Source organism: Podarcis erhardii (genome assembly GCF_964252035.2).
Source record: "Podarcis erhardii genome assembly, chromosome: 12".
Classification (NCBI taxonomy): domain Eukaryota; kingdom Metazoa; phylum Chordata; class Lepidosauria; order Squamata; family Lacertidae; genus Podarcis; species Podarcis erhardii.
In genome coordinates this window covers 1,544,327-1,557,703 of record NC_138513.1, presented here as the reverse complement: position 1 = coordinate 1,557,703, position 13,377 = coordinate 1,544,327, and the positions used below count along the sequence as shown (strand labels likewise).

Genomic DNA, 13,377 nt, shown 5'->3' with positions numbered 1-13,377 from the left:
TTTTCTTTTGGGATCTTATTTATTTCACCAAAAACCCTCTGTCAAAACTGCTGCACCACCGTGCAGTTCCACCAAGGGTGGTGGTAGGTGCCCTTCAGGCCACAATTCCTCCAGCCACCCAGAGATGCACTCGAGGACATTACTGTGTTTGTGTTGAAGGTACTCGGTTATCTCTTTAGACCAGGCTTCCTCAAACTCGGCCCTCCAGATGTTTTGAGACTACAATTCCCATCATCCCTGACCACTGGTCCTGCTAGCTAGGCCAAAAACATCCGGAGGGCTGAGTTTTGTGAAGCCTGCTTCAGACCTTCTGCATTCCCCATTCTGTCCCAGGGGCTTCAACATTCTGGGCACGTTCTTAATACAGTCCAAGGAAGCAGATTCTCCCCCACCTTATCCTATTGCTCAACATCCTCTTCATGCTCTGGGTTGATCCAAACATCCTCTGGTCCCTCTGCTTTCCCTTGGGGAAAACCGCTCTTTAGAGCTCTGTTGGAACAAACAGCAATCTGGGTATTCTACAGATTGATGTTTGCTCCGATCTAGCTAAAGAATGGGTTTTCCCTGGGAAAGGAGGGGGGCAGGGGGAAAACTGCTTGGACTCATGCTTTCTTGGCATGGGACAAGTGTGGACAAGCCCTCATGGAGTTTGAAGGAGTCCTGAGGGTCATCTAGTCCAACCCCCTGCTATGATAGATAGATAGATAGATAGATAGATAGATAGATAGATAGATGATAGATAGATAGATAGATAGATAGATAGATAGATAGATAGATAGATAGATATCTTTATTGTCATTGTCCCATGCAGAACAATGAAATTGAAAAACTACATAAAACTACATAAAAACTACATAAAACATTCAAAAACCCCTAAAAACTCTAAAACCCCATTTTAAAATACACTATACTATAGAGACCAGGAATCTCAACTAAAGCCTCCTGGTCAGTTGGCCATCCAGCCTGAGCTTGGAGACCTCCAAGGACGGAGAGTCCACCACCTTCCACCACTTTGACTGCCTTGACATCTTGGGCTATCCATCAATGCATATAACAGCGTAACTTTCCTACTACATCAGGAAAGGATGGCATGCAGTGGAGGAATGCAGCACAAGGGGGATCTCCTACCCAAAGATGGGTCCCATCTAAAACTCCCCTTGGACCAGCTCCTCACTGGGCTTGCTCTCAAACCCGTCTCCGTAAACTGCAATGACCCGAACAGCAGCCACCTTCTTCAGAGAACGTTTGGGGAGCCAACAGCTCTCAACTTTCTCTCCTGTTCTCTGCTCTTTCCATGTGCCGTCTGCTCTTCTCCTGAGCTGCACCTTGTACTCTTTTATCATGATGCCGGCTGCAACGAAGCTGGGGCTGCCCCACGTGACCTGGAGTTGGCTGCTGAAGCAGGAACTTCTAGGCCTCAGGGCTGGTTTCCCTGGGGGGCTTGAATGGCAGGTGGTCACCACTCTGCTCACATCACTGAAAGGACTGAGGCCTGTTTTGGTCTCTACAGCATATCTAAATTCATATTTTGTTTCTGGCTCCAGTCCTGTGACCCAAAACTTTTCCTGACTGCCTTTTACGTGTGCAAACACCCATTTTTCCTCCCCCAGAACTCTGTGCTGGACATAATATCCCAAGATCACCCCTTTCTCAGACTCTGCCGGCTTAAATGTCAGCTGGAACCGGTCCCAGGAGATAGCATCCGCCAGCAGAGGGCGAGGTTTAGAGAGAAGGTCTAATTTGGTTCCTTCCAGAGACCCACTTTGGTATCGGATGATCACGGCACCTGGATCACTCTTATCGGCCTGAGAGGTCACCACAAACTGAGCCTCCCCAGGCTGAGAAAACAGAGAGTATTCTGCAAAGACCATGGCTGCCTTCTGGACTCTCTTTAATAGGTCTTCGTCCTCAAACCACGGAGCAAAGCTCTTGTCTCCTGCAGAAGTCTCTGGCTTGAGTTCGGATACTTGATCCAAGGCTGCGTTTAACTTCTCCAAGTAGGGCTCCTTCGCTTGCAATGAGGTGAAGGTAAATGCAAGGACGATGTCAATTTTGTGATCGAGCACCCTCTTCACCACGTCATCCTGGGAGGATACCTTCCCCTTTGACAAGCCCAGGAAGAAGTTGACGTAATAGATCTCTCGGAATTTCAGATCCAAGAATTTGTGGAGCCACTGGCTTCTGAACGCCGACTGCTGGTGCTTCCTCACGGTGTCCCCCAAGGAACTTTCTTGCGCTGCTCCGGCACGAATCGCAGGCAAGAGCCCTGACACCTGCTTCTGCAAAGCCCGCCTGTACTGCCAGCACAGATCTTGGAACTGCAGGATTTTCTTATGGATTTCTGGGAAGACGGTGGCAGTTGGCTCCTCCAGGAGGTCGTTGCACCTCCTGTCGACTTCCTCCAGCTGCTCCAGAGTTTCCTCGATGTCAGAGATCAGCTTAGAGCTGACCTGACGCACGAGCCTTGCAGCCTTGGACTCCAGCCTGTTCAGTGGGTACAGCCAGACCTTCACAGGCACTGCCTTCTCCCCTTGGTCACCCAGCATTTTGGGGAGGCTGGAATAGACTTTCAAGGCTTCCTCGTAGCTGGTTGGGTTGCTTTCTAGCGCAATGTCCCCATGGAAGGTACAGCTGAATTTTTCAGCCACAGCCTCTTTCTCACCTTTCAGCTTGGTCTCTGCCTCTCCTTGGCAAACCAGAGGAACTTTGGCCACCATCACGTGGAGTTTGGCTTGAATATCTCGGACACTCTCGCAGGAAGAAGACATTTGGTCAAACACAAAGAAGGCGTGGGCTCCATACAGGATGCCAACGACCACGTGGGTGCTCAGCCCTTCGCTGAAGACCTCTGGGTAAGTGATATGTTGCAGCCCCATATGGTGCATGGTCAGCTGCTCAAAATGTGTGGTGGCCGAGTACTGGAGGGTTATTCGGGCCTGGCGTGTGGACTTCTGGGCATCCAAGAGAAATTTGGCTGATCCGTCCACCTTGACCAGCCCCGCCAAGAAACTGGCCTTCAACGATCCTGAGACATTCAGTGCATGGGTTTTGTGTAAGATCATGTCGTATTCAACGACTTGCGTTGCGGTGTTGGGCTGTGGCCGTGCATCAATGTTCTCCTTCAGCACCCCTGGATCCCACAAAGTGATGCCTGCAATTGAACAGAGACGCAGCGAGAGGTCAGTGCAATGGGATGTGGAATTGCATGTGAAATATTGGATGCTCTGTTATGCGCAATCCCTTCGCCAATCTGTATGCAGACAGTTCTATTGCGGTTGCAAAAGAATATGACAATCCATATCTTCCTAGGTTTGGCTACTGGGAGACTATTGTCTTATGCAAGACTTATGCAACATAAGAACATCAGAAGAGCATCTGCTGGATCAGGCCAAAGGGGCCCATCTAGTCCAGGATCCTCTCCTCACGGTGGCTGACCAGATGCTAGATTTGGCTACGTGCTACCATCACTGATGGCAAGTGAAGTCCAATGGAGAGTGAGGTCAGTGTGATGTAAACGAGCATAAGAGTCTTGCTGGACCCTTCTAGTTCGGGATGCTGTTCTCACAGTACTGCCTCCATCTGTGATAACCGTCATGGCTAATAGCCATCAAGAGCCCACTCCAGCTGTTTGGGTGCACAGCTCCAGCCAGTACAGCTGTATGATGCTGTGGGGCGGTTGGGAGTCACTGCCAGGTGAAAGGACGGAAAGCAATATAATAATAATTTACTATTTATACCCCGCCCATCTGGCTGAGTTTCCCCAGCCACTCTGGGCGGCTTCCAATCAAGTGTTAAAAACAATACAGCATTAAATATTCAAAACTTCCCTAAACAGGGCTGCCTTCAGATGTCTTTTATAGATAGGATAGCTGCTTCTTTCCTTCACATCTGAAAGGAGGGCGTTCCACAGGGTGGGCGCCACCACCGAGAAGGCCCTCTGTCTGGTTCCCTGTAACCTCACTTCTCACAATGAGGGAAGCGCCAGAAGGCCCTCGGCGCTTGACCTCAGCGTCCGGGCAGAACGATGGGGGTGGAGACGCTCCTTCAGGTATACAGGACCGAGGCCGTTTAGGGCTTTAAAGGTCAGCACCAACACTTTGAATTGTGCTCGGAAACGTACTGGAAGTCGATGTAGGTCTTTCAGGACCGGTGTTATGTGGCCCCAGCAGCAAAATCAGTGACTGCACCCCTGATCTCTTCCCTGCCTTCCTGCACTTGAGGCTGAAAAGCAGAGGCTTCTGTTGAGGAGGAGGAAGAAAACTTTAGAGGAAGTGGAGAACAGGTTTGTGTCCGTTTGCATTTCTTGGTACAGAAAGTATTGATTTGATGTGTAGAGATCTTTCCTATTCTAATTAGTTCAAGGGGATATGGGAAGTTTCTCTGTGTGAAAGAAACAAGCAGAAGGTTCATGATGTTTGGGTTATTCCTTCAGAGAAGCAGAACTGTTATCTCTTTCTGTCACAGTGATGCTGAGTGGTACCTCAGGTTAAGAACTTAATTCGTTCTGGAGGTCTGTTCTTAACCTGAAACTGTTCTTAACCTGAAGCACCACTTTAGCTAATGGGGCCTCCCGCTGCCGCCGCTGTGCAATTTCTGTTCTCATTCTGAAGCAAAGTTCTTACCCCAAGTTACTATTTCTGGGTTAGCGGAGTCTGTAACTTGAAGCGTCTGTTATCCAAGGTACCACTGTAATCATAAGGCCAGAAGGAGCCTGGGTTTCACTCTTTTCTAGCTCTTCCTTCTGGTGTGGTGGTCTGTATGTAGTGTTAAGTTTTAATCTTATTATAAGTTATTGCAAGTTTCAGTTAAGTCTGCTGCAACTGGACTTCTGACGGGCAGGGCCAATCCTGAATGCATTTGTGACCATTTCGCTCAGTTGCCTTCAGTAACAGTAAAGCTCTGCTGGATGAAGTATTCATCGCCTCTGGTCAATTTTTTGGGAACCCTGCAACATGTTTAAGTTTTTACTCTGCTAATTATACATTGGAGTTCTGCTCTGGATCAATAAGAGTAGAATTCCATGACAGTTTTGGCGCCTTCCAGAAAGTGGTATCACCACAACACCACAAACTGGAGCTGAAATGTTGATGGCCAAATAAAATCCCAAGACTCTCCGGCCACCACCTTTGAGGCCTTCTTAGAGGGTTTGAGAGGAAAGGGGGGTGCCACCTCCCACCACTACCCAGCCCCCATAATGGCTCATGGTGGTTTGCCAGAAAATCTCCTTCTCTCTGGGCAGCGGGAGAGGCAGAGGGATCGTCCATTTACCTGGGATGAGGTTGTCCCTTCGGCAGTCGTAGAGCATCCCCAGTTGGAATGGGCGGCCAAGAGCTGCCATCTCAATCACCTGCTCTTCTTCAGCCATTGCTTCACCCGGGTTGCTGCCTGGGCCCAGGGGTGGCTTTTCTGCAAGAGATGGGACAGGAAAAGAACGGCAGGAGGTGAAAGTTCTAAAGAAGCACAAGAGGAAAAGGTGGAGAAACCGAGTCCTCCTGAGAAGACTACCTGGCCATTCCTCTGACTCTTTCCCTCCATTACATTGACCAAAAGTGGTTGAGGATTTTCCAGCTTCCAAGATTCACCTGGCTTTGCCCCTGATAGATCTGTGCTTTGCGCCGCAGAGGAGCTAAAAGCCTAGCATGCTCCCTCTTCCATGTGACAGCCCTTGAGATATTTGAAGATGGCTGTCACGCCTCCTCTCAGTCTCCTCTTTTCTCCATTGTGCCTTATTCCAAAAAGAAACAGGAGTTTGTCAGTTTGCATCTCTTGGTGCAGAAAGTATTGATTTGATGTGTAGAGATCTTTCCTATTCTACTTAATTCAAGAGGTTTCCGGGAGCTTCTCTGTGTTAAAGAAACAAGCAGAAGGTTCATGATGTTTGGGTTATTTCTTCCGAGAAGCTGAGTGCAACTGGCTTAAAATGGTTCTCTTATCTCTTCTGTCACGGTCATGCTGACTACAATAATAAGGCCAGAAGGAGCCTGGCTTTCACTTTTTCTTTCTGTCTCTCTTCCTTCTGGCATGGTGTTCTGTACATAGTATGCTTAGCATTAAGGTTTTAGTCTTATTATAAGTTATTGTAAGTTTAACTGGATTTCTGATGGGCAGTGCCAATCCTGAATGCATTAGATTTGTGACCATGATGCTCATTTGCCTTCAGTAGCAGTGAAGTTCTGCTGGATGAAGTATTCATTGCCTCTGGTCTATTCTTACTCCGCTAAGTATACATTGGAGTTCTGATCTGGATCAATATTGAGTAGAATTTCATGACAGAGTTCTGGGCAAGTGCCTGGAACACCTGGAATCTCACACCGCTTGCAGACTGGGGTGGCGTGCAAAACTATCTTCCGATTTAAATTGCCATTTATTCATTCATAAGGACTGCGGTCTTACAGAGGGTTGCATGCAGAGGGTGCTAGATTCAATTCACGGCATTGCTGGGTGGGGCTGCAACCTGTCCTGCACTCTGCTGAGCTCGATGGAGCAACTCAGTGCAGAGCAGGTTCCTGTGTGGCGGAATGGTTGGTCTGCTCTGGATGGGAGTAGCAGTGGGATCTCACTTCCTCTTAAGAAGCAGGTCCTCCCGGATAGACCCAGCCCTGCCGACGGAGTCTGAGGGGGCATCAGAGGGCCTTTTTTATCTGCTTGCACTGCTGTGCCAACTGCACCCTTCCTGGAAGAGAGAGGGATCTGGCCCCTGCAGGCAGGCAGGCTGGCCAGATTAGACCAGCAAAGTGTGCTCTGCAGAGGGCTGCCTTTGGAAATGGTCCAGAACACAGCAGAACCCCACATTGTTATCATCAGAGTCATTTTGCTAGTGGAGTTTCTAGACTGGTCGACATTAAAAGCCCAACAAGGAAACACGTCGTATGAAAGCAAAGGTTTGATAGCTCAAGGATGGAAACATCAAGATCTGCTGACTATCTAGGAATGGCAAATGAAGATGGTAGAGTACGCAGAATTAGCCAGGCTGACCGGATGAATTTGTGAGCAGGACGACCAGACGTTCCAAAAAGACTGGAAGAAATTTATAACTTACTTTGAGAAACACTGTTTACATATAAGAACACTGGCAGGTCTGAGAGAAACCTTACAACGTATAAATGATGGAGCATTCTATGTGAGATTATAGAAAGAACTATGTATAGCTATGAACAGTATGCTGATATAAATCAACATGTAAATATTATAGTGTGGAAACAAGAAAACCAGAAAAGAGGGGTAGAGGGAAGTGGCAAACCTGAGAGTTTTAGGTTACCAATATTGTAAGGATGTATAAATATATAATATGAAAATCAATAAAAACAATGGCAAAAAAATAAATAAAAGCAATCTCCCGTAATGAAAACATTCCCGTGGTCACAACGCTGCCTGCAGCTGTGTGCGGGGAATTAACCATCCTAAACTGGGATTGCCCAAAGGAACGGAAAACCCCCCAGTCGTAGGTTGCTGTCCTGAGTTATACCCTCCAACATTTCTCCAGTGAAAACAGGGATGTCCTAAGGAAAATCGTTAAGCAGTATGTTCTTCAAGAACTCCCAGAAGTGCAAGCTGGATTTCGAAGGGGCAGAGGAACCAGAGACCAAATTGCAAACATGCGCTGGATTATGGAGAAAGCTAGAGAGTTCCAGAAAGACATCTACTTCTGCTTCATTGACTATGCAATGTCATTTGACTGTGTCGACCACAGCAAACTATGGCAAGTTCTTAAAGAAATGGGAGTGCCTGATCACCTCATCTGTCTCCTGAGAAATCTCTATGTGGGACAAGAAGCTACAGTTAGAACTGGATATGGAACAACTGATTGGTTCAAAATTGGGAAAGGAGTACGGCAAGGCTGTGTAGCACCTCTGCTTGTGGTTAACGCTTAGCTGGAATGAAATATTCAACGCAGCAATAGAGAAATTAAAATAGTAATTTATTTGTCAGACAAATAAATGAGAGGCTCAGTGGTATATGGTTACCAAGCTCTGGCCTGGCCTCCTGCCATTCTGGCCAGCACTTATATTTCCTTAATCCAGCCCCCTTGCTCCTCCTGTGGCTGCCTCTGTCCAATCAACCTGGTTGAAATTCCTATTGGCTGTTTGCTAGAACCAATCACAAAAGATACACCCACTTCCTTCTGTCCTTTTATGGAACACAAAGAGCTATATATTCTTATCTATAAATGACAAATAAGTAGTAATATATCTTACATGTGTCTCAACAAGGAATCTTAATTACCAGCTCACCTCTTGCCCTCCTTGCCCTATTGCCTTCCAAAACAGATGGTTAATCTTAAATTTTTATCTTCAATAGATGTCAAGGATCTTGAGTTCACATCAACATTGAAAGATCTCCTTCATTTGATGGTTTCTAAACAAAAAGGCCTGACAACTATATATCAGGAGTGCTCGATGGCGTCTCCTGTCTGGCAGGGGGGCTAGGCTGGTGGCTGACTTAATTTCAGGATAGTTACAACTCTTACAACTATATGAAATAAGAATCTAGCATTTCTTAAATCCTTTGCATAATTACATTTAAGCCAATATATTTAAGCTAATATATTTCATACATTATCATAGGTAGCCTTTTAAAAGGAATAAGGCCTTTGTAAAGTAAAAAAAAGGAACTCACTAAAAAACAGCTTTAAAAGAAGCCTCTTCAGTTTACACCCCTCCTTTCACCCCTCCTTTCCAGCCAGCTGCTTTCCCATTAGCTCTTCCCAACATTTATTGCCCTTTAACTCTCTCAGTTTAAGAAAGAATGGCTTTAGAGGATTTCCTAAAAATGCTCTCTTTTCTTTCTGCCAGCTAAATGCTTCTCCATTGCTCTTGGCCTTTCAACCTTAGGAAGAAGATATGGCTCATTTTACTGGGAGGCAAATGGTATTATTTTACTATTTATCCACCCTTAATTTAGTACTTTGCAACATGCAAGGTCAGTGTCTGTAACTCCCTTTTTTTTACGACTTTGAGAATTGTTTTCTGCTATAAATCAGGGGGCCCCTTTCCTAGGAGGAAAAACATTGCCAAGGCCTTTTAGGCAGCTGGTCTTTTGCCTGGCATGAAACATTTGAAAATCTTTAAGCTTATTTTAAAATGCAAGCCCTGATTAAACATATAGAAGCTTTGATAAAAATGCAGGCTTATGATTAGATGCCTCAGCTGCATATTGTCTCCCTGCTTATTTAACTTATATGCAGAATTCATCATGCGAAAGGCTGGGCTGGATGAATCCCAAACCGGAATTAAGATTGCCGGAAAAAATATCAACAACCTCAGATATGCAGATGACACAACCTTGATGGCAGAAAGTGAGGAGGAATTAAAGAACCTTTTAATGAGGGTGAAAGAGGAGAGCGCAAAATATGGTCTGAAGCTCAACATCAAAAAAATGAAGATCATGGCCACTGGGCCCATCACCTCCTGGCAAATAGAAGGGGAAGAAATGGAGGCAGTGAGAGATTTTACTTTCTTGGGCTCCATGATCACTGCAGATGGTGACTGCAGTCACGAAATCAAAAGACACCTGCTTCTTGGGAGAAAAGCAATGACAAACCTAAACAGCATCTTAAAAAGCAGAGATATCACCTTACCAACAAAGGTCCTTATAGTTAAAGTTCTGGTTTTCCCAGTAGTGATGTATGGAAGTGAGAACTGGACCATAAAGAAGGCTGATCGCTGAAGAATTGATGCTTTTGAATTCTGGTGCTGGAGGAGACTCTCGAGAGTCCCATGGACTGCAAGAAGATCAAACCTCTCCACTCTGAAGGAAATCAGCCCTGAGTGCTCACTGGAAGGACAGATCCTGAAGCTGAGGCTCCAAGACTTTGGCCACCTCATGAGAAGAGAAGACTCCCTGGAAAAGACCATGATGCTGGGAAAGATTGAGGGCACAAGGAGAAGGGGACGACAGAGGACAAGATGGTGGGACAGTGTTCTTGAAGCTACCAGCATGAGTTTGACCAAACTGCGGGAGGCAGTGGAAGACAGACGTGCCTGGCGTGCTCTGGTCCAGGGGGTCACAAAGAGGCGGACACGACTAAACGACCAAACAACAACAAAAGGAAAATCGGGACCTTCCAGGTCAAATCAGTAACTGGGATGGGCTTCTGTAAATCTGAGAGTGTCCCTGGAAAATAGGGGCACTGGGAGGGTCTGCTGCCTTATACGTTAGGTGTCACCACACTGAAGGAAGTTCCTAATCTGTACAACTGACTGAGGTGCTGTGAGAGCCGTCTTCAAATATCTGAAGGGCCTCACATGGAAAATGGAGCTGGCTTGTCTTCTGCTGCTCCAGAGGGTGGGACTCAAACCCATGGATCCAAATTGCAAAAAAAGGAGATTCCGACTAAACTTTGGGAGTAACTTTCTGACTGTGAGAGTGTAACTCGGATGCGGCAGACTCTCCTCCCTTGCAGGTTTTTAAGCAGAGGTTGGGTGGCTGGTTAGGGATCCTTGATCTGCGATTCTTGCCTTGCAAGGGGTTGGACTAGATGGCCCTTGGGGGTCCCTTACCTCTCTACCATTCTATGTGTCCAGTGCCACCGGCAGGTTCTCAGCAGCAGCCCACAGTATTTTAATATTTTGTTGGAAGCCACCCAGAGTGTCTGGGGAAGCCCAGCAAGATGGGTGGGGTATAAATAATAAATTATTATTATTATTATTATTATTATTATTATTATTATTATTACAGGGGTGTCTTTGAGGTTACCTCGTCCCAAGCTGTAGAGGACTTGCTGAGAGGGAGGGAACTCGACCCGTCACGCTCCCATTGTCCCTCTCCCAAATAAAGGTCCTGCCCCAGGGCTGGTTTGGGGTCTCATCCCTGCAGGGCCTGCAGCCGGGCCCCCAGGACTCCTTCAGGACCCTTCCCCCAAAAGGGAGTTTTAGTGATCAGACATTGTCAAGAAACAGTGGGTGCAAGGTGGGCATCCTTAAGGGCAGGCAGGCACCTGCCTGTGTGTTTGTCTTTTGACTTTCCTCGCAGGAGCTCAAGGTTCCCTGCATGACCCCACCCTCCATATTATCCGCACAAGACCCCTGTGAGGTAGGCTAGTCTGGGAGTTGGCCCCAGGGTCTCCCCCCCCCCAGCTGGAACTTGGCAGAATTTAGTTCCGGTTCTTCTCCAGTGGAGAGAACAAAGGAGAGATTCATTTCTTTATCTAGAAAAATAGCCCTGGTTGTCCCCAAGATCACCCAGGGATCTTCCCGGCGAAGTGGGTCTATTTGAACCCTGGTCTCTCCCAGGTCCTATTCCAACACGCTAACCACTAGGCCGCCGTGTCTCCTCTGACCACAGGTATGCTGACAGCAGCCTGGACCCAGCCAGCCACACATGCAGGATCCCTGGTGGAACGCTCTGTCCCAAGAGACCAGGGCCCCGCGGCTGTTCCACCAGGCCTTTGGTCAGGGCGCAGCCTGACCCCCCTCCTCTGGCAATCTGCACAGAATTTTGCTTATTGGTTGCCATAAATTTGATTTTAATTAATTTTTATAATGAAATGTTTTTAGAATCGTTGGATTATTTTGATTGTTGTTAGCCGCCCTGAGCCCAGCTTCGGCTGGGGAGGGCGGGATATAAATAAAATTTATTATTATTATTATTATTATTATTACTCTAGCTGGACGTGTGAATTATCAACGTAATCCAGCCCTGGAGGAGCCCTGCTCCCTCTTTAACCTCGTAAATAAATGTGTTCACTTCTCAGTTAAAACAGGCAAAGCTGTTTCCAATAGAAACCCTTCGGATCCAACAGGCTGTAAAAACAGCTCAGTGGCCAGCATGGAGGCGAGGAGCGTACAGTGGACGCTCGGGTTGCGAACATGATCCATGCGGGAGGCACATTCGCAACCCGCAGCGTTCACAACCTGCAGCACAGTGTCTGCACATGCGCGATTTGACACTTCTGCGCATGCGCAACTTCCAAAACCTGGAAGTAACCCGTTTTTTCAGGATACGGACGCGCTGAAACCTGGAAGTACCGGAACGGGTTACATCCGGATTTCAGCACATCCGTAACCCCCCCAAAAAACGCAACCTGTAACCCGAGATATGACTGTATAATCAAAGAGTTTAGCAAAAACAACAACCCCAGACTACTACATGAGATGCATCTTGGAGACCCGCCAAGGGGACACGAAGCCCAGAGCCCCCTCCTGTTGTTTCTCCCCCAGCATCAAGAAGTAGACTTCCTCTGAACCTGGAGGTCCCAATGTTCCTAGATCCAGATAGGTCTGTTCTAGAGTAGGTGTGGGTCAAGGACTTCATGGTAGTGGCAGCTCCTTCCTTCTCTCTTTGAACTGCGCCCAGTCTCCATCCTTGAATGCCATTCCCCACAGATGCTTCTTACCTGGGAATTGCCTTCTGCGCCCGGGATCCAAAACAAAAATATATACACCCCACAGCTAGCACTGGGTGAGGCAGGGCCCACGAGGAGCCGGACCCCACAAATTTAATCCGTTGTCATGACTGCGCCCCAACGTTGCAGCCACAGATCCAAGCCCTGCCAGACTCCCAAGCCGCTTCACCTACAAAAGTGCAAGTTTGCCCCTTGAGATACGTTGTGTGTTCCACCCTGATAAGGCCTGTGCTCAGCCTCACGAGCTCTGGGTGGGGGCCCTGCCTGGGAGGTGGCGCAGCTTGTTTCTCCTTGCCCTTCTGGTGCACGGCAAGGCTGTCCTCTGAAGGCCCTCCACGAATCTGCCTAAATCTCCAGGTTTAAATCTCCTAAATCCTCCACAAATCTGCCTAAATCCCTTGCGGCAGGGAGTTCCAGGGTTTAACTATGTGCTGCATAAAGGTTTTTCTTTCCTTTTCTCTGCCCTTCCCAGCTTCCAAAGACACACACATACCAGAAATGGGTTTTCCCAACATCCAAATTAACCCGCCTCCTGACAATATTGCATTTATTCATTGAGTGCCTTTCCGATAGGGAACCTCAAGGCAAAGCACATGGGAATTTCTCAGTGGGTCCCCCATTCAGTGGCTGACCAGGGGACCAGGGTGAGAGGGTGACCATTCACCCCACAGGGAGATCACCAAAGGAAAGTTTGAAAGAATATTGGAGGTTAGATACTCAGGAACAGATTTTAGATGAAGATTGGGAAAGAATCTTTCCACAACCACCCTTTGTTGCGACCTCTAGGATAATCCAGGAACAGGGGTTGAAGCTGGTACAAAAATGGTATTATACACCGGTAAGGTTATACTGTATTGTAATGGTTCTAGGGGTTGCTCGTGCGTAAACCGGCACCACACCTGGCTGGGTTGCCTGAGTGAACCTTTTCCGTCCGGACAGCCACTCACCCGTGGCTGTCTCAATCACTGGCAGAATCCGTCAGTGGGCGTTTCTTGAACTTCTTCCAGCAAACAAGCTCTTTGACGCCTAGTCTC

General features: G+C 47.5%; 1 protein-coding gene across 1 annotated transcript; it reads right to left on the bottom strand.

Annotated features, from left to right (window-relative positions):
• Positions 1-6,437, bottom strand: LOC309326325 (stonustoxin subunit beta-like). Its single transcript, XM_081834923.1, has 3 exons — positions 5,583-6,437; positions 5,269-5,406; positions 1-3,151 (listed from the first exon to the last, which is right to left on the bottom strand). Exons 2-3 carry the CDS (start codon positions 5,363-5,365, stop codon positions 1,146-1,148), a joined length of 2,103 nt encoding a protein of 700 aa, XP_081691049.1. The 5' UTR covers positions 5,366-5,406; positions 5,583-6,437; the 3' UTR covers positions 1-1,145.
• Between the last annotated feature and the right edge of the window lie 6,940 nt (positions 6,438-13,377).